The sequence below is a fragment of the Mus caroli genome, chromosome 8 (assembly GCF_900094665.2).
Source record: "Mus caroli chromosome 8, CAROLI_EIJ_v1.1, whole genome shotgun sequence".
Lineage (NCBI taxonomy): Eukaryota > Metazoa > Chordata > Mammalia > Rodentia > Muridae > Mus > Mus caroli.
In genome coordinates this window covers 111,031,572-111,052,155 of record NC_034577.1, presented here as the reverse complement: position 1 = coordinate 111,052,155, position 20,584 = coordinate 111,031,572, and the positions used below count along the sequence as shown (strand labels likewise).

General features: G+C 50.5%; 1 protein-coding gene across 1 annotated transcript; it reads right to left on the bottom strand.

Annotated features, from left to right (window-relative positions):
- Window positions 1-4,009: 4,009 nt before the first annotated feature.
- Window positions 4,010-19,013, bottom strand: Klhl36 (kelch like family member 36). The gene is made up of 5 exons (XM_021170357.2): window positions 18,830-19,013; window positions 16,217-16,293; window positions 10,057-11,127; window positions 6,427-6,584; window positions 4,010-4,702 (listed from the first exon to the last, which is right to left on the bottom strand). The coding sequence occupies exons 2-5, from the start codon at window positions 16,274-16,276 to the stop codon at window positions 4,150-4,152; spliced, it is 1,842 nt and encodes a 613-aa protein (XP_021026016.1). The 5' UTR covers window positions 16,277-16,293; window positions 18,830-19,013; the 3' UTR covers window positions 4,010-4,149.
- Between the last annotated feature and the right edge of the window lie 1,571 nt (window positions 19,014-20,584).

The following is a 20,584-nucleotide window of genomic DNA, read 5'->3' as shown; positions in this document are numbered from 1 at the left end:
CAGGGCTGGCCTCAAACCTGCTGTGTAGTCAAGGAAGATCTTGAACTTGTAATCCTCCTGCCTCCACCTCCCAAGTGTTGAGATCACCATGCTCAGTTTATGGGGATGGGACCCACGGGCTTCCTGCCTTCCAGGGGAGCACGTTACTGACTGAGCCCTCATCCCAGCCCCATTCATTCAGTGCTGTTAACTGAGACAACTAAGGGACAGTTTAAGGCACTCAGCTCCCCTCCCGAGGCCACCCATTCTAGTCACATTGAACACACAGGGACACCACCCACCTGGAGGTCAGAGGTCAGAGGCTATAGAGTGAAAGGATAAGATGCCATGGTCATAGCTGTGGAGTTAGGCACTCCTTACTGGATGGGTAGATAGGAAGAGACTAGGACCCCAGCCACACATGTTAGGGAAATGACCCAGATAAAATAGACCAGCTTCAGGTAACTCTCCCACTCTGCACTCCTCTGAGGCAGGAACTCTGGCAGAAGAACCAACCCTCCGAAGCACAGGACCTGCCCTCCAGGGACATCAGTGCTCCGGCTGCTTTAGATTGTTCACGTAGAAGAAGGGTGGGATGGAAGACAAAGTCACACCATGCAAGGTGCACACGCACAACAGGGCATCCACGATCTAGACAAACCAAGGCGCTGAGCCTAAGCGAAGACCCGGGGAGGGAGGACCCCAGCAGGCACCCTACAAAATGGTGAGTAGCAAATTGTATGAAAAGGTATCAAAACAGCTCTTAAAAATGCTTAAAAGTCCGCCTTGGCAGAGGCAGGGCGGGGTCTCCTCTGAGGCTGCCCTGCACTATGCAGGCTTAAACCTGGGGACCAGGGTCTCCCACAGAGTGCAGCAGCAGCAGCTACCCCTGCGGGAGAGAGACTGTAGGCTAAGGGTACAGCCCAACATCACACCATAGAGACCAGGGTCAGGAAGGACAATGGGTGACTCTCTAGGAGGGAGGAAGGGGTGGCCTGCACTTTATTTCTAGCACTGGAAATTTTCTCCTGGCTTGAGGGCCAAGGCAGTCATACATAGGTCAGTACATCTGGACTTGCAGACAGGGCCCTGGACCATGGGAGAGAGACTCCTCTGCAGCTGGAGGTGTAAAACAGCATCCCAATTAGCTGCTGGGGCCTCATCCACGTCTGTCCAGGTTACCTTATAATTAAGGACCAGGAAGCGATGATCATATAGCTCAGGACAAGTAGCTTTACCTACCCAGGGGTCTTAGAGTGTGAAACAGTATAAATGGTGTCAGACAATCATGTATATCTGAGGGTAGAGGCAACACAGGCTCTCACCATATTGTCCAAGCTTGCCTGGGACTTTGTGGCTTAGGAGATCCTCCCACCTCAGCCTTTCCAGTGACTGGGTGGCAGGCATGTGCCAGAGCATCTGGCTGTGCTGTGTGATGCCAAACAGCAGGGGGACCAGGCAAGTCAGCACGCCTGAGCTTCCTGCAAGCCTTCCATCTCTTACTGCATTTCTGCCTTACTCAAACACAGTTCTGAACCAAAAACCTATAGCAAATATAAGGTAAAACTGTAATTCTTTTTTTAAAAAGATTTATTTATTTTATGTATGAGTACACTACAGCTGTCTTCAGACACACCAGAAGAAGGCACCTGATCACATTACAGATGGTTGTGAGCCACCATGTGGTTGGTGGGAATTGAACTCAGGACCTTTGAAAGAGCAGTCAATCCTCTTAACCACTGAGCCATCTCTCCAGCCCCAAAACTATAATTCTTTGTAAACAATAAGATACAAAGCCTGCCATGTCTATTCCAACAATCATGATCTCAGGGTCCAGCTGGAGGCTGGCTGTCCTTTTGGGTTTATCTTCTTTTTTCCGAGACAGGGTTTCTCTGTGTAGCCCTGGCTGTCCTGGAACTCACTCTGTAGACCAGGCCAGCCTCGAACTCTGGCTGTCCTTTGGGAAACCTGCTCCTTTCATTCTTGCATAGAATTTTCAACTAAAGCCCTGGGTAACAAAAACCTGGCCAGGGACCACCGCTGGGCTCCAGGGCTTTCCACGGATCCCATGGAGCTCAAAACCCTTTCTCAGCAGAGGGCAGCTGCCCCCAGCTATGAGAAAAAGCAGTGCCCAGGAAAACTTACAGTCCAGCCCTCCCTTTAAAGGAAGGCTTTCCGCTGCTTCAGCAGCAGCTTCTGAGCCTGTGGGTTTCTGAGAGGGACACGGTGAGCAATGGACGAGCTGCTTGGGATCAGACCAGCAGCTCTCTTCTCTCCAGTGTCAAGGCTATCCTGCTCTGCAAGGACTTAGCAGTGCTTTCGCCAGACTGCCCAACTTGGGCTGAATCTCCTTCTGTGCCCACGATCTGTGGAGAGCCGGCCACGCTTCCACTATACCTTCTGAAAGGTTCTCAAGCGATACAGTTCGTCTTGGAATAGGGATCGGTACCCTGTCCTGGATGGAGTTCAGTATTCGGGAGGGGAGAAGAGGTGGAGTTTCAAAGCCAAAGTGTGGATACTAATGGGATGACGTGGATGGGCGGTGAGTGCAGGACTTCTCAGAGCCTTTAATACACAGAAGGGCATCTGTCTGCATGCCCTGCAGAAGAGTTCAACTGTCCGTGAGCCCTTAGGGACTTCTACATGCAGGAGCTGAATGGATATGCAGGCTGCTTACATGGTCATGCTGAAGGCCAGGGACTCATTTCTCACACCAGTCTCCCCCATTCCCAGATCACTACAGAAGCAGACTGACTGGAAGCACAGTGAACCCCAGATTGGGAGGGAAGGAAGCACAGAAAAGTGAACTGAGAATCTGAGGAGCATGGAGCAAATCCTTATGACCCCATCACTTGGGAGGTAGAGGCTGGAGGATCAAGAGTTCAAAGCCAGACAACACTAGAAGGGAACCTGTCTCAGCAAAATCAAATCAGTGAGATGAGGCTTTGCTGGGGAGAAGTTACCCTGACCCTATAAAGAAGTGAGGTGTGGTTAGATGGCAGCAGAGGCTGGCGGATCTCTGGTGTCCAGGACAGCCTGGTCTACAGAGTGAGTTCCAGGACAGCCAGGGCTACACAGAGAAACCCTGTCTTGAAAAACAAACAAACAAACAAACAAACAAACAAACGAGACGAGATGTCGACAGACGAAAGCACCAAAGAGTCTGACTGGGTGTGATGGCTATGTCTGTGATCCCAGCTCTCGGGAGGCTGAGGCAGGAGGATCACCATGAGTTTGATGATAGCCTGGGCTACAGTACGTGACCCTGTTTCAAAGAAAGAAGGAAAGAGATTGAGAAACGGCATCTTCCCTGCATGGTAGAACCACTTAGCGGCAGCTGGCAGAGCCAGGATGGTTATTAGAGCCGGGGAAGAAACTCAGCCACTTTTGGGGGACCAGAGTGCTCACTTGTGCTCCTGATGGCCGGGCCAGTCCAGAGGGATGACCGTGAGCGCCATAGGGCTGCCTTTTCATTTCTGAGAAGGGAAAGGTAGATTTGGAGACCTCACTGTGATGATGACAGGAGGTGGGTAGCTCACACTACACAATACTGTACAGAAACACCTCCCAGCCATATAGAGTCTACAGAGATTACCATCCAGGGGAGATGGCACTGTGCAGAGAAGAATCAGCTGCTATGGAGCTTTCAACAAGACAATCAACAGGCCCTAGGTCTTGTCTGCCTTTCCAGGGAGCTTGGGGGACCCTGTGTCTTTAAATGCATAACAGATGTGCTTGCTCTTGCCTGTGACAACGGAATGCAAAATGCAGCTGAGGCTCACACCTCAAGGCTCTGGACCAGCCTCCTGCTGGCCCTCAGCACATAGTGGGTGTCTGTGAGAGAGTTTGGCCAAGTTTGGAGAAGCCCAGACCTTGGAGACCCCGAGTTTTACTGCAAAACTTTCCGTATAGCCTGTGTGCCAGCTACTGTTGGCAGAGACAGACATGGGGACCTTTGGGAGTGTGTGGCCTGAAGAAGGTCTGTGCAGACATGAGGGCCCTGATGTATGTATTCAAACAAGATAATATGTGAAATTGTGAAGAATATTTAATTATTATTTACTGTGGTAGCATAGAAAGACCGGGAATGAAAAAAGTACAAAAGGCTGCTGGAGGGGGGTGGGGTGGAGGATTGTCACGGAGACGGCTGCCTCTGTGAGCGCCTCGGGGTCACTGACCTCGGTCCTGGCATTTGTCCTTGTTCCTCTTCTTCTTTTCCTCCAGCCTTGGGTTGAGGGCGCACACACAGGCCGACACGCCCGCAATGGCGTTGGGGAGGTCGGGACCCCGGCTCCACCTGTTGGCCTCGCTATCATACACCTGCACAGCCCTGGAGAAGGCCGTGCTCTCCCAGCTGTACCCCCCCAGGATGTAAATGCGGCCCTGCCACACGGCCACGCCTGACTCGCTATTGGCCTGCAGCAGCGGCGCCACGCGAGTCCACTGGTTGCACTGTGGGCTGTAGGCCTCCACGCCCAGCACGTCGAAGCGCTCCATGGATTCCACGTGGTCGTCACTGCCCCCGATGGAATAGATGCTGTCACCCAGGCTGCACATGCTGTGCCAGCCCCGAGCTGTTGTCATGGGCCGCCTCTCCTCCCACACGTCTGTCCGGTGGTCATAGCACAGCAGGTTCTTGCGGTACGGGCCAATCTGGTAGTCGTGGCCCCCTGAGATGTATACAAAGTCTTTGTAGATGGTGCCCGCGTGGCCATAGGTGAACCTGCAGAGGCCGGAGGACAGAGAGCTCAGGGGAAGGTAGCCTGCTGCCATGGACAAGGGGTACAGAATGCAGGTGAATAAGCGGCCCCTACATCCGGGAGGGGATGCGCATGGGAGCATTGCGCTTTCTGCGCTGTTTTTTGTAAGCTTGACTCCTCTAAACATCATCAATGTGGAAAGAGAGAGAGAGAGAGAGAGAGGAAGAAGGAGAAGAATGAATATCCGGCCTGTGATCCTGCCTTTAATCTCTGTGAGTTCCAGGCCAGCCAAGACTACACGATGAGACCTATGTCAGAGAGGGCTGGCATAATGGTTCTGTGGGTAAAGATGCTCGCTGCCAAGCCTTACAATATGAGGTTGATCCTTCAATCCCACCTGGTGGAAGAGACTAACGCCTGTGAGCTGTCCTCTGACCATGTACGTGTATGCCGTGGCACCTGAATATGCACATGAAATACACACACACACACACACACACACACACACACACACACACAATAAGCAACTGTAGGAGCCAAAAACCCCAAATAAAGCTTGGGGGCAAGAACATGAAGCCCGTGTCATGTGGTTTAGTGGGCAATCGGGGCAGGAGAAGGCTGGGATGGCATACACGGGAAGAGTCCAGGGCAGGAGGAAGAGACAGGACAGCCCAGGCCCTAGCTCTGATGGGGTTTGTGCAGACCCTGCTATGGCAATGACTGAGAAAGCTGGACAGGAAAGTAAGAAAGGCAGGTCATGAACGCACTGCCGATGTCACTGTGGATCGAGGCCACCCCAACAGAGGGCACAGAAGGTCTCCTGAGGAGTAATTCCACCCTTATGCTATTGTTCCAAGAAGGTGGCAGTGGTGGCAACTGCTCTTAGCATGACTACCAACTTCATTTCACCTGATAATGATATGGCACTCATCCCGGGAGCCCATCGACAGGCAACCATTTACACCACTGATCACCACTCACTGCCACTCTCTGGCTGCCTCTCTACTCACCAGGCTATTGTGGATGCCCAGGGCCTAGTCACAGTGACATGAGCTCAGCAAAAGTGTCAAGGAATGAGGATTGGCCCCTGGTTTCCAGAATCCATACTTATCTATTTGAGACAAAGTCTCAGTACGTAGTCGGCATGGCCTCAAACTTAATCTCCTGCCTCAGCTCCCTGGGACCAAGTCCCCTAGATAAGTAGTATATCCCACAGCCAGACTGGTTCAGAGAGTCTGGGTTCAGGTGCAGCCTAGGGGTGATAATCAGATGGCCTGCAGGTTTGGCAGGTCCTTGACACAACCCACATTCAATACTCAGTTGTGGGCCTGGGGAGGGGAGGGTACATCACTACCCTGGGGTGGGGTGTTCTCTGCCTGCTGGAGGCCACAGGAGAATGTCACGGAGAGATGGTGTCTAACTTTCCCCAGGCTGTGCTGTGGTACCCACTTTGCAGGTGAACAAACGAAACCCAGGTGGAGTGATGCTCCTGCCTCTCAGAACCCATGCTCACAGAGCCAGCCCGGTGAGGCACTTACCCATATCAACATTCACTCTCTGAAGCCCAGGACCCCAGTCAATTCAGAAATGGGATGCTTGTCTTGGTGGCAAGGCCTGCAACTGCCCTCAGCCCCCCACGGCCTAGCCAGCTATGATGAAGCTAGGACATTTATGAAAACAGTGATCAAGACTAAACTTTATCCCGTGACGACATCAGCTTCCAGCATGGGCCTGAAGCCCTCATCACCTTGGCAAGCCAGCCACGTAGGTCCAGGAGTTGGTCTTGGGGCTGTAGGTCTCTACAGAAGACAGCGCTCCGTTCTCGTTCCGGCCACCGACGGCCACCAGCATGTCTTCAATGGAAGCTAGGTAGAAATCCACACGGCGCTGGTTCATGGACGCCACCTGTGAGGGGGGAGACACCTGAAGCTTCCCTTCCCCAGCACCACATTCCTCAGCTGTGTCCACAGAGCAAGGCCAGACAGTGTGCGAATGTGTGGGGAAGAGGGGCCTGCTGGGAATTCTGAGAACCCCTGATACTTAGACTCAGACCCCTAAGAGGTACATGGGACATGCTTCGTCTTCTACTTCTTTATTTATTTATCATTATAGCTAAGTACACTGTAGCTGTCTTCAGATGCACCAGAAGAGAGTGTCAGATCCCATTACAGATGGTTGTGAGCCACCATGTGGTTGCTGGGATTTGAACTCGGGACCTTTGGAAGAGCAGTCAGTGCTCTTAACCACTGAGCCATCTCTCCAGTCCGGGGACATGTCTCTTCAAACTGGTTTAGCCATGTGGTCAACCTTGTGTCCTGGCATCATCATGCCAGACATGAATAAGTTTCTAAAACAAAAAGAAACAAACACAACCCAACACCAGACTGGAGAGATGGTTCAGCTATTAAGAGCACTTGTTCTTACAGGGGATCCGGGTTTGATTCCCAGCCCCCACATGGCAGCTCACAACTGTCCATAACTCTAGCTCCAAGGGATCTGCCTTGCTCTTCTGACCCTCTCAGATATCAGACATGCGTGTGATGCTCAGACATGCATGCAAACATGGTACCCACACACATAAAATTAAATAAATCCATGTAAAATTAAAACATTTCAACGAAAGCCAGCTTGCCCTTCTCCCCCATCAGATAGTATATTCATGGAGCTAGGAATGAAACCCCGGGATTCCAGCATGCTGGGCGATGCCCTACCACAATCCAGCTGGAAAAAAAAAACATTTTTTTTTAAACTAATGCTGACCCACTGGTCACTATCCATGTTAACTGAGCAGTAAGTGACTCAGCAGGCAGGCAGAGTATAGAAGCTCTAGCCATGATAACTCAGGAGGCCACAGGCCAAAGTTGGGCTTCCCAGAGACCCTGTTATGGTTTGTATACAGGTGGCTGAGGGAGTGGCACTATTTAGGAGGTGTGGCAGTGTTGGAGCGGGTGTGGCCTTGTTGGCATGGGTGTGTCACTGTGGGTGTGGCCTTTAAGACCCTCATCCTAGCTGCCTGGAAGTCAGTATTTAGCAGCCCTCAGATGAAGATGTAGAACTCTCAGCTCCTCCTGCACCATGCCTGCCTGGATGCTGCCATGCTCCTGCCTCGATGATAATGGACTGAACCTCTGAACCTGCAAGCCAACCCCAATTAAATGTTCCTTTTTTGTTTGTTTGTTTTTTGAGACAGGGTTTCTTTGTATAGCCCTGGCTGTCCTGGAAGTCACTCTGTAGACCAGGCTGGCCTCGAACTCAGAAACCTGTCTGCCTCTGCCTCTCGAGTGCTGGGATCAAAGGCGTGCGCCACCATGTCCGGCTCCAATTAAATGTTCTTATAAGAGCTGCTTTGGTCATGGTGTCTGTCACAGCAGTAAAACCCTAAGACAGGCCTCACTTAGTTTTTAGGTTTTTTTTTTTTTTTAAAGTGTGTTATTATTGTGCATATGTGTATATGTGGAGGGGGTGTGTGTGCATGCCATGCCATGCCATGCGTGTGAACGTCAGAGATCAACTCTGAGTTGATTCTCCCTTCCTCTTATGTGGGTTCCAGGAACCAACCTCAAGTCACCGGGCTTCCAAGGCTAGCCTCTTTACCTGCTAAGCCATCTTGCGGGCCCAGGTTAGAGTCTTGAGAACGGAACTGAAAGGTCACCTGGGGTCCTTTGGTTTTGTTTTGGGGACAGGACAGGGCCTCCATCTATGATCCAGGACAACCTGGAATCACTTCATGGCCCAACTTGGCCTCAGACTTGTGGCAATCCTTTTCCATTGGCTTCCTAAGTCCTGGGGTAACAGGTGTGAGCCACCACACCTTGTTGGCATTGAGTTCAGCAAACCCCAGGGGTTGGTTATTGGTCACACAGAGGTGTGAACATAAAGATGGATTCTGGTGGGTGGCAATCTAGAGAGGTGATTGTACAAGGGTCACTGCATTTCATGCCAATCAATTCCGGCTATGAGGCCACAAGCATATCCAGGGGTGAAGTGTGAAACTTGGGGGGAGGCCAAGGAACTAACCTGAAACTTCTGAACCTTCACTAGCTCGGGGTGACTGCCGGCCCCCATAGGCTCAGATACTTGATTGTTTAGTTTCCAACTGGTGAACTGTTTGGGAAGGACTAGGAGGGGGTGGCTTTGTTGGAGGAAGTGTGTCACAGGGGGTGATGAGCTTTTGAGGTTTCGAAAGCCCATTCCAGGCCCAGTCTGTACCCGGCCTGTGGATGAAAGGTAAAGCTCTTAGGACCTGCTGAGGCACCACACCTGTCCGCTTTTGGCCATGATGATAAAGGACTAACTCTGACAATGTAAGCAAGGGCCCATGAGATATCTTCTTTAGAAAATTATTTATTTTACATCACACATATGGGTGTTTTGCCTGCATGTATGTATGTGTATGCTTTGTGCTCATGGAGGTCAAAAGAGGACATCGGATCTCCTGGAACTGGAGTTACCCATGTTTATGAGCGATCCTGCAGGTGCCAGGAACTGAATTCTGGTCCTCTCTACATGCTCTAAGCCGCCTGAGCCATGCCTCCAGCCCTACATGCTTGCTTTCTTTTTTAAAGACTTACTTATTTATTATATGTAAGTACACTGTAGCTATTATCTTCAGGCACACCTGAAGAGGGCATCCGATTTCATTACGGATGGTAGTGAGCCACCATGTGGTTGCTGGGATTTGAACTTAGGACGTCCGGAAGAGCAGTCAGTGCTCTTACCTGCTGAGCCATCTCTCCAGCCGGCCCCGCATGCTTTCTTTTCTAAGAGTTGCCTTGGTCATGGTGTCTCTTCACAGCAATAGAACACTAAGACACTCAGCTAGGGTACATTAACAGGGCTGACATGTGGCCTCCATGCTTGCCCTAGGTTGGATTGAGCTCTGTTGTTTCCTGAGAATTACTCCCCAAACCTCTCCACAAGAGAATCTCAGCAGAGGCTCCGGCCTGGGGGCCCTGTCATGGAGCTTGGAGCAGCCCTCCACACTGAGTATCTGTTAGTTACATAATTGTAACTTAATTACATTAAGTAAGGTTGAAAACATGCACTGGGCACATTTCATGCTCTCAATGACCACATAGTGCCAGTGGCCATTGTGTTGGACATAGGACAGACCAGAATGCGCCCATGAAGGCAGAAGATTCCATCTATGAATGCTGCCTTGGACTACAGCCAGCCCTTCAGATGGCTGGCCTTCCCTGACCCAGGTCTAGGTCCAAGGAGGGCAGCATTGATCATTGAGGTGGCTAATCACCTTCTTCTCTTCATGCCTCTCTCTGAAGCAGGGCAGCTACCAAGGCCCGGAACCAGGAAGCCACAGTGAGGTTAGAGAGCTACAAAGAGGCCTCAAGAGGATAGAATTAATCTGCTTTAATCTCACCTTGATCCACTGTTTACGGCGGGGGTCATACCTATAAAGAAGGTTGGAGGCGGCATTTCCTCCGTTGTCTCTCGAGAAGCTGCCCCCGGCAATGAAGATGAAGCCTCCCAGCACAGCGACGCAGTGGTGGCTCCGGCGGGCCGGCAGGGATGTCTCCTTCACCCACTGCTCGTTCTTGGTGTCTAGGTAGCAGGTGTCATCGCTCAGCTCCAGACACCGCTCAGAGACCTCGCCCCCCACGAAAAGCAAGCACTCCTCGGAGCGCAGCAGCGTTCGCTTAGTCTGCAGGACAGGCTGGGCCACCAGGCTGTTGTGGTACTGCATGGCCTCCTCCACAAAGCCCTCGCCGTTGGCCTCGCTGGGCAGCAGCGAGCACATGGCCAGCTTCACCCGCTGTAGCAGGATGTCCTCGGGGAAGAGGGGGAAGCGGATGTTCTCCAGCACGCGGCGGGTGTGCACCTCGCGCTCCGGCTGCTGCGTGAGCCACTGCAGAGCCGCCTGCAGCAGGTCGTATTCCCACTTGTGCTGTACCTGGCCACTGCTCAGGTAGACACACAGCTTCTGCACTGAGATGGACTGCAGGAAGTCAGGAGTGAAGGACAGCGTGCTGAAGTGGCTCAGTACGAAGCTATCGATGAAGGCGTCGAGCCTCTTGAGGCTGTAGATGGAGGCCAGCTCCTGCAGGTAGAGATAGTTGTCCTCGCTCACCTCCTGCTCCAGGTACTCGCAGCAGAAATCCACCACGGTCCAGATCTGCAGCAGATGCGCCGTCTCCAGGATGTAGTCAATGTTGCTGCCGTCCAGTTCCAGCTCGCTGCTGTAAAGGAAATCCACCACGGCCTTGAGCCCCACGTAGGAGGTGCCCACCAGCTCCACCTCCTTCTGGAAAGCTTCGCGCATGCCCAGTGTGAACATGGAGTTGAAGTAGTCACTGCACACAGCCAGAAGGTTGCGGTGGGCTGGCACTTGCTGCTCTTCGACCACCAGCACCACGTCACAGAAGAGGCCGTGCAGCCGCTGCTCGTTCAGCCGCTGCAGCACCGCAGTAGAGTGGTCAGGCCAGTGGTACACCTGCACAAGAAGGTGTGTCATGGAATGGTGCACTGAGCTGTCACCCACGGCCTGCCGGGACCGCAGTCGGACCCCAGAGGTCGTGATATGATTGTGATGACGGAACATGAGCCCCGGAAGTAAACTCCAGATCGTCACAGCGCTTCTGAGAACATGTGTCTCCTGCCTTCTTTCCCTCCCTCCTGAAATAAGTTTTAAAAATTTGGCTAGGCATGGTGGCACTTACTTATAATCTTAGCACTCAAGAGGCAGAGGTTGGTGGGCCTCTGTGAGGTCAAGGCCAGTCTGGTGGTCTACCTAGAAATTTCCAGGCCAGCCAGGATGACATAGAGACACTCTCTCAAATAAAGTTAAACAAGTGAGTAACATTATGTATTAGCCTGTGTGCACATTCGAGGACAGTGTGGATGTGGAGGGGAGGGGAGAAGACAGCTTTCTCTCATTCCTTCCAGGACGTCCGCAGGACAGAGCTCAGGTTGTCTGGCAGACTTGAACAGTAAAGGATTTTCCATCTTAAGCCTTCTAGCCAGCTCCACTATACACATTTCCTAGAAACTGTCTGCTTGGCAAATCTCTGTGAGTTCAAGGCCAGCTTGGTTTACAGAGGGAGTTCTGGGATAGCTAGGGCTATTAGACAGAGAAATCCTGTCTTGAAAAATCAAAACCAAGAAACTGTCTGCTTGCTTTCTGTCTTCCTCCTTTATAACCAGGAGTCTAAGAGTTTACATTTGTCTCTTTCCTTTCCTTCTTCTTTTTTTTTTTAAAGTATTCTTTAAATAACTGTATAGCTTTTTCTTATTGCTTTTTTCTTTTTTTTTTCATTCTTTTTTTTTTTTTTAAGATTTATTTATTTATTATATGTAAGTACACTGTAGCTGTCTTCACACACACACCAGAAGAGGGCGCCAGATCTCGTTACGGATGGTTGTGAGCCACCATGTGGTTGCTGGGATTTGAACTCTGGACCTTTGGAAGAGCAGTCGGGTGCTCTTACCCACTGAGCCATCTCACCAGCCCCCCAGCCAAGGGTCCTTCTTCTTCTTCTAGGTCATGATAGATGTTTTTTGTTTTTGCAGAATGTTTTTTTTTTTAAAGACACACACACACACACACACACACACACACTCTCTCTCTCTCTCTATTGCTCTCTTCAGACACACCTGAAGAGGGCACTGGATCCCCTTACAGATGGTTGTGAGCCATGGCTGGGACTTGAACTCAGGACATTTGGAAGAGCAGTCAGTGTTCTTAACTTCTGAGTCATCTCTCCAGCCCCGTGAGAGATGTTTTGTAAATGTTTTCTCATCAGAGAAGTGGCACTCCCTAGGGAGAAGCCCCTAAAATCCAGATGGACTGTCTGTCTCCTGCGGCTGTGTGGTCTTAGGTTAGCCACAGATCCTCTCTAAGTCTGCATATTTATAATTTAGAGTTAGGGATCAGCCCATCGGAAAGCTCAGCAGGCACCTGGGAAGCTTTTTCTGTGCTTGAGGCCCTGAGAGGAGGCAGCCTTCACAGCCAGGTTAACCCCTCTCCCCCATCCACTGCCCAGTCTCCAGAGCCCATAGCTGTCACCACCTATCCGATGCATGTACTTGGATCCTAGGCTGAGAACCCAGGGACACTGTAGGAGTGCTGTCCTTCTCAGGGCTCATTTTGTGCTGTCCATGAGACAGAAGCAGGTAGGAGAAGGGAGAGGATGGAGAACTAAGAAAAGGAGAAAGGAAGAGGAAGAAGACAAGAAGAAAATTCAACATAAGGAAAAATAGACTATTCGAAACATAAATCGCTGGTCTGTTCACGGAACACCAACTGAAAATGGCTAGCCTGAGACCAAGTGTGAAGGGAACAGGTAAGTGGGAAGATAGGCTGATGGTGTCTGCTGGCCTTTACCTCCCTGAGTAACTAAGTCTCTGCATGAGTTCAGTGGCTGGGCTCTATCAATGTGTTTATGTATCTAAGTATCTGTATCTATGTATCTATTTACATATCTGTCTACCTATGTATCCAACTATGTATCCATCTGGGTATCTGTTTATCGGTAAACAGGGTCTCATTTACCCCAGGCTGGCCTCAAATTCTCTATGTAACTGAGGATGATTTTGAACATCTGGTCTTCCTGAGATTACAGGTGTGTGCTGGAATTACAGATGTACACCACACATGCAGTACCGGGGATTGGGCAAAGGGCTTCACGCATGGTAGGTAAGCATCATAACACCCTAAAACCATATCCCAGCTCCTTTCCTATTTTCCCCTTTGAATCTGCTCTTTAGCACAACCTGTGCCTTCCCCCTACCCCTGGCAGATGCCTTCGTAACGGAATCTCTTAATCTCTTTGTGCTCCTATGTCTGATCACCCTGTCCACCTTGCAGGCTTGTGGAGAGGAACAGGCACATTTTCCACAAGCTGAAGATGACAGGCCCTCCCCAAGGTCACCTCCCTCTTGGCTCAGTGGGCTAGACTCTCCTGCTTGTTCTTCTGTGACAGGATATCTGTTGTCAGCCCCTACCCCCACCTGTGTGGCTCTTTATTCTGTTTTCCCTCTTACAGGGACACCTGATGGCCTGAAGCGGGAATGGCCTCAACTCTTTCAGCTACTAGCCTGGGGACTCTCCCAAAGAAGGAAGGAAATTGGGACAGACCAAGGTCACATGTGACAGGGTGCAATAAAGGCCCAGTGTGCCCAAATGACTGTGAGCTGCTGGGCTGCAGGGCAGGAGGGACCTCAACCACCATGCCTGATGTGGGCTCCATACTACCAACTATGGCTCTTCTCTTCCTGGGTCTCAGCAGCAGTTTGCCCTGGCATTGTGACACAGCTGCACACAGCACCTTTAAACACACCCACCACTCCCAACTTCAAGGGAATACCAGTAACACAGACTCAGCATGTTGGGGAATTAGTGGCACCATATACAGCATTTCTTGACAGTATATATATTTCTTGACATTCATAAATAATAATAATAATAACTATTATTATTATTATTTAAGATGGGTTTTCTCTGTTGTAGCCCTGGCTGTCCTTGTTCAGTAGACCAGGCTGGTCTTCAATTCAAGTTCACCCGTCTCTGCTTCCTTGATGCTGGGATTAAAGGCATGTGCTACCATATGTGGCTCTATATAATCAAATGTCAGGGGCAGAGGGACCCTAAGTGGTTAGGAGTGAGAACAGAGTACAGCAGGTATGGGAGGCTGTCTGCTAAGCTAGAAGTCGATACCACTCCCTGCAAGGCAACCCGAGTTAGAGTGCCTCAGAGAACAATGACATTGCTCTCATGGTGCCAAACCGGAGTGCAGGAGCGTCCTACCTTGACATGCTGGTGGCTTCCAAAGCCTCAAGAGGTCTTCCACTGTTTGAAGAGTGCCAGACACATACCGAGTGCCCATCAGTTGATCCAGTGGGACCAGAAAGGAACAGGAAGAGGCAGGATGGCTGTAAATGCAGCCACCAGCAGCATTTGGTCATGTTCTTTCTCTTTTGCTTAGAAGCTAGTTACATGGGCATCCCTGATGCCCACACTACACACTAGTTACATGGGTGTGCCTGATGCCCACATTACACACTAGTCACATGGGTGTGCCTGATGCCCACACTACTCATTAGTTACATGGGTGTGCCCACACTGCACACTAGTTACATGGGCATGCCTGGTGACCAAACTTACAGAACACATTTATGATTTAGGCAGCTTATTTGTTTTTTTGTTTTCCAGACAGGGTTTCTCTGTGTAGCCCTGGCTGTCCTGGAACTTGCTCTGTAGACCAGGCTGGCCTTGAACTCACAGTGCCTCTGCCTCCCAAGTGCTGGGACCAACGGCACGCGTGCCACCACCACCTGGCTTATTTAGTTTATTTTTCACTACTAGAGATCTATGGGCTACAGTGAAACCTCCCACTTCAAAAACAAAGATGAAAATAAAAATCAAACAAAAACGTGTTTAAAAAGAAAAGAAAAAGTAAACTTTCTGCACCCCTGAGAGTCATTTTTCACCCCATTGGGGGCAATTTTGCCATATCAGAGAGTGTACCATCCAAAACAGTCATGAGGTTTAATCTTCGAAGAGAAACATACATCCAATGTTGGTCCCTAGACTTAGGGTTCTACCTGCCTCTGCCTCCCTAGTGCTGGGCATGCACTACCCACACCCACACCCCAACAGGCTGTTTTTGTTTGTTTGTTTGTTTGCTTGCTTGCTTTTTGAAAGGCGATCTTGCTATGTAACTGGCTGGCCAGCCAGCTTGGTTTTCATTATACAGCCAGGGCTGGCCTTGAACTCATAATGGTCTTCACTCCTCAGTCTCCAAGTGCTAAGACTATAGATGTGTGGCATGCCTAGCTGGGCAATGGCTTTCTCCCCATCCCCCCACCCCGATTCTCTCCTGGCTGAGAGTGGTTCTAATGAAACCAGCTTGGTGTGGGCTGGTGGCTGCAGACCAAGGAGCCCACATTTGTTCACTCTTGGGGTCTCCGGGGAGCTGGATACATCAGGGAAGAAATATTTTGTTTTTTGTTTTTCTTTGTTTTTTGTTTTTTGTTTTTTGAGACAGGGTTTCTCTGGATAGCCCTGGCCGTCCTGGAACTCACTCTGTAGACCAGGCTGGCCTCGAACTCAGAAATCCGCCTGCCTCTGCCTCCCGAGTGCTGGGATTAAAGGCGTGCACCACCACGCCCGGCTAAGAACTAAGGGAGGGGCATTTATTTGTTTTTTGCTTTTTGGTTTTTTGTTTGAGACAGGGTTTCTCTGGCTGTCCTGGAACTCACTCTGTAGACCAGGCTGGCCTCGAACTCAGAAATCCACCTGCCTCTGCCTCCCCAGGGAAAAAATTCTTAAGGTCAGGAGGTTGAGTTCTACTTTAAAGTCAGAGGCTACGTTCTCAATGAGACCCATATTGGTTGGTAAGCCCCACCCGAAGGCAGAAATCCCATGTTTTTTTTTTCTCCCACCCTCATGGTGATCTGTAGAACGGAGGGGGCTATACCCAGAGCTCCTCGGCAAACTCACGTGTGGCCACAGTTAAGGAGATGTCAGCCAGAACAAGGCGATCAGAACCGATGCCGTGGGTGGGAAGGGACTGCTCACGTACCTTTGAAGACTCGCTGATTTTGTATGGCCGGGATACCCGCATCTGCTTGCTTGCCTCCATTGTGACCGATTTCAGACCTGCAATGAGAATGACATTCCTGAACAGGTAGCATCAACTCCAGGTTGGCTGGTTGCTGCAGGCCCTGCTGGCAGGCACTGTGGTCAGCAAATGAAGAAACCGTCCCGTGGAGGAGAGTGATGGAGAACAAAATACCGTGTGGGGAAAGTCAGGTTGTAAGAAGTCCGCAAAGGGAATTGAGAGAGCAGAAACAGAGAAACCCTCATATACAAGAGCAGATGATATTAATCTAAAAGGTGTCTCAAGACCTGGTACACAGGAGAGCACACAGTACAGTCTAGATTTTTCTGTTTGTTTGTTTGAAACAGGGTTTCTCTGTGCAGTTCTGGCTATCCTGGAACTTGCTCTGTAGACAAGAGCTGACTTTGAACTCACTAGAGATCTATCTGCCTCTGTCTCCCGAGTGCTGAGATCAAAAATGTGCAAACACCACCAGACTTAACATAAGTTGTTTTATTTGGGACTGTGGGGGCAGGAGACAGCCCAGTTGCTTTTTTTTTTTTAAGACCTTAGGTATTTGTAGGGGTATCAGAGTTTCTGGAACTCTGAGCCCATTTTACAGCCTTGGCTGGGGGCAGGGAGCAACCTCCTTTACTTATATTTAATTCATCAAAGTCTGGACGCATCACAGTGTTTAGTCTGTGTCTCATGTTCGTGTTTTCTCCCTTAAATTAAATTTAATTTGTTTATTTTGTAAAAGCCTGGGAGAGTTCAGGTTTTTTGTTTGTTGGTTGGTTGGTTGGTTTTTTTCTCCCCATCTTTCTGGACCCAGGGATTGAACTCAAGTTGTTAAGCTTGGTGGCAAACACCTTTATCCACTAAGCCATCTCAGTGGCCTAACACACCCACCTTTTGATGTTTAATCTAAAGTCTACCTTTGGGCTATGGCAGAGTTTTCGTGACAGTCATCATTGTGGAGCCTGGGTTGCAGTGTGGATCCAAGCTAAGGGACTTCCTTAGCTGTCTCAATTCCTCCCACACATAGGGTAATGACCACGGTCCTACTTTATAGATGAGGACATTTCACATTGTCCTATCACTAGTTAATGACACCAAATTGGGCCCTTCACCTCTGCAGGAAACAAGGCCCAGCCAGACATGACCAGTGTTACACTTTCAGGTTCTCAGGAGGAAGTGGAGGGTGAGAGACAGTTGTGATTAATGATTAATGGGCACCATCCCCGGGGCTTCTACGAGCCTTCATTAATTTTCTCCCATTTAACTTCACGAGACTATCCCCATCCTGTCCTTGATTCAAAACTCAAGAGGTCACAACGGTGTGTGTGTGTGTGTGTGAAACAGCCCAGCCCACACAGCATCCCACAGTCAGGAGGATGTTCAGGGCCTCCCGTTCCTCTGCACCCACAGCTGTACTGTCTGGTCATAGGAGGGAGGAATCCACAGGGAGAAACCTCCCCTGAGGTCTGCGCTCTCACACAAACACGAGCAATACTGCTGTGCTGACCTTTCTGATCAAATCTATAGACCTGACACACGTAGTCTTGTGACTATGAGGCAGGCTTTGGAGGACTTGGAAGTCTAGGTGGACACTGACAGGGGACACCCAGTTAGGAATAAACCTGTTGGGCTAAATTCAGAGAAATTCTGCTCATTCCTCTATCTTCTGGGGTGGGAGCAGCAGTGCCGGTGCTAATACCTGCAAGTCCCCTACTTACAACTCCCAAAGCCTCCCTCCTCCCAAAAGCCCCTCTCTTTCTAGAAGGCTAGAAAGTGCAGCCTCTCGCTTGTTTCCTTAACAGCTGGGTGGAGAAGAGTCTGTCTTTTCCTGTCTCAATTCTTTACCCCCTTTTCCTTATAAAACTAACATGGGCGGGAGCTACAAGACAAATTCTCCGCCCCCCCTCCCCAGTTCTGCTGAACCCACACGAAGAATCATTTTGTTTCCTACTGAACAAAGAGTCTCTGCTAAAGATAAGTCAGCAGGGTTCTGAGATAAATGGGGAGAGCGAAGGGGCTCCAGTGTTCCCATGGAGGAAGAAATCCGGACATTCCATCCTGTTCCACTCTCTCTGGGAAAGAAGACACAACTGAATCTTTTCCAGAAAACTAGAAACTTTGTGACTAAGCTGTATCCGGGCAGGAACTCTCGCAGCTGCTGGGGGCCCAGAGAGAAAGGTACCAATCAGCATCTAATTACTGCATACCCCTGATTCTCCCGGTTCACCTTGGCGGTCTGAGAATGGGCACCACTGTTCCCACAGGGCTAAAACCACACCGTGGGTGGGCAGGTGGCCGAGGGGCCCACCCAAGGTCACAGACAGGAAAACATAGATACCCTCTCTGCCCATCTACTTAGGGCGGCCAGCCAGGTCTCTAGTTCCTCACTGTCTGGAAGCTTTCTTTTCTAGGCCAAGGAATCTAGAGAGAGTTCTCCAGTGCCAGGCTCGCCTTAGTCTCCCGGACCATGTCTGTGGCGCCTAGCTGCGTGCGTGCAAGCAGGTGTGGTGTGGTGAAGGTGCAGAGCCCCCCACCCGGGATCCCCGGGAGCCAGCACGGAGCCCAGGCGGCACTCACCGTCCCGCGTCCCGCCCCGAAAGTGCTGAGGCGCCGAGGGAGGCGTGGGCCGCACCTGTGCACCCGCGAGCCCGGATCGCGCCCGCTAGCGAGCCGCTACCAAAGCAGCTCACACTGCGGGGCTACCGGGCCCGCCAGAAGTGCAGCCATCCCTCTGCAAGGAAGTGCGAGCCTACACTGTCAATGGCGGCTGCGGGGGCGGGGCCGGCAGGCGGGCGAAAGGCGGGGTCTGCAGGGTAAGGGGCGGAGCCTCGTCTGAGGGGCAGGCCTGTGAAGGCGGAGTGCAGCTTCAGGGGCGGGGCCTGAGGAGGCAGGGGGTGTAGCCTTAGGGGCGGGGTCTGTGGATGGGAAGGAGCTGAGCTGGTCAAGATCTGTAAGAGGCAACCAGGGTCCCTTACTATTGATGGCGCCTGGCTGTCCCCTAAGCAGGTCAGGCATGCGCCGCAGAAGCTTGCTGGCGCCCACGTCCCAGGCTCCAGGATATGAGGTGGCTCTGTGGGACAAACCTCAGGGTGGGTCGAGAACTCCGGGAAGGCTGTATCCTCCTCATCTTCCCCTCGAGCGGCTTCTGCTCACTGATTCGGTCAAGAGGCCTTTGTTGACTACTCTGCTAGCAGCCACAACCCCTACACTCTGGCCCGTTTTCTGCTTTCTCCATACCTTTATCCCAGTCTGTTATTATTACTTCCCCCCATCAAGCTCAGGAGATTAAACCCAGAGCCTCAACCACCACTCCCCCAACTTTGACCAAGTCGATTCAAAATATTTTAAATAATTCTTTCCTTCTTTTTCTTCCCTCCCTCTCCTCTGCCTGTCTGTTTCTGTCTCACTCTCTCGTTCTCTCGCTCTCTAGAGCTTTTGCAGCTCGCTCTCTTTGTCTCTCTCTGCCTCTTTCTTCTCCACTCGAAGCCATCCAACAAATGTTATGATCCTTGCTGGGCTTTTATGGCAGGTAAATATCTGTTGATCTTATATCATTGTTAATTCATATAATAGTTATCAAACGTCACTCATCTTATAGCCTGGAAGAACCTTTGAAGAGGTTCCTCTACGAGAAAGAATCTAGACACGAAGGACACGCCCAACTGCATTTGGTGGCACACAGCTGTCATCTCAGCTCTTGGGAGGCTGAAGCAGGAAGATAAAGAGTTCAAGGCCAGCCTGGGCTACACAAAGAGACTGTCTCAGAAAAGCAAACCACTTGAAAACAAAATACATAAGTAAAACGTTCAAACAGGAAAGCGGGAGAGCCAAGAAGCATAGTAGAGTATGCCAGGGATGAGGGGGTTGGGACCATTAACAAAGGAAAATTAGGGACTTTTGGGGGAAGATGATAAAAAAGTTTTGAAATGAGAATATTGTTAGTTGTATACCATGTGAGTATAAATTTATGCCTATTATCTATTAAATTTACCTAGAATTTTTAAGAATTTTAAGGTAGATTAAACAGTTCTACTGTTGCTTCAGCTCATTGCCATAGACAACCTAACGTAAGCTATTTTAATAACGTGTACCTTCACATTAGTACCTGAGGTGTTGGGTTTGGAAAGCCAAACTAGAAGATGCACAGCCCTGAGGTGGGGGGCTGTAGTTAGGCCTTGGGCCAACCTGGGAATCCACAGGTGACCTTGACCTGTAAAGCTAGCCTGGCCTCCTCCTGTCTCCCTCAGAACGTGGGGAACTGATCCCACTTGCTGCCTTTCCATGGAATTCATTCTGTTTCAATTACAAAAGCAGTGAATGATGACAAACTGC

Bases quoted from the DNA above. Each gene is read 5' to 3' on its own strand.
- Klhl36 (XM_021170357.2), bottom strand. From the start codon at position 16,276: ATGGAGGCAAGCAAGCAGATGCGGGTATCCCGGCCATACAAAATCAGC. The intron at 6,585-10,056 runs GTGAGATTAAAG...CCCCCCTCACAG, and splicing joins GCCGTAAACAGTGGATCAAG to GTGGCGTCCATGAACCAGCG. The intron at 4,703-6,426 runs GTGATGAGGGCT...CGGCCTCTGCAG, and splicing joins TACGTGGCTGGCTTGCCAAG to GTTCACCTATGGCCACGCGG.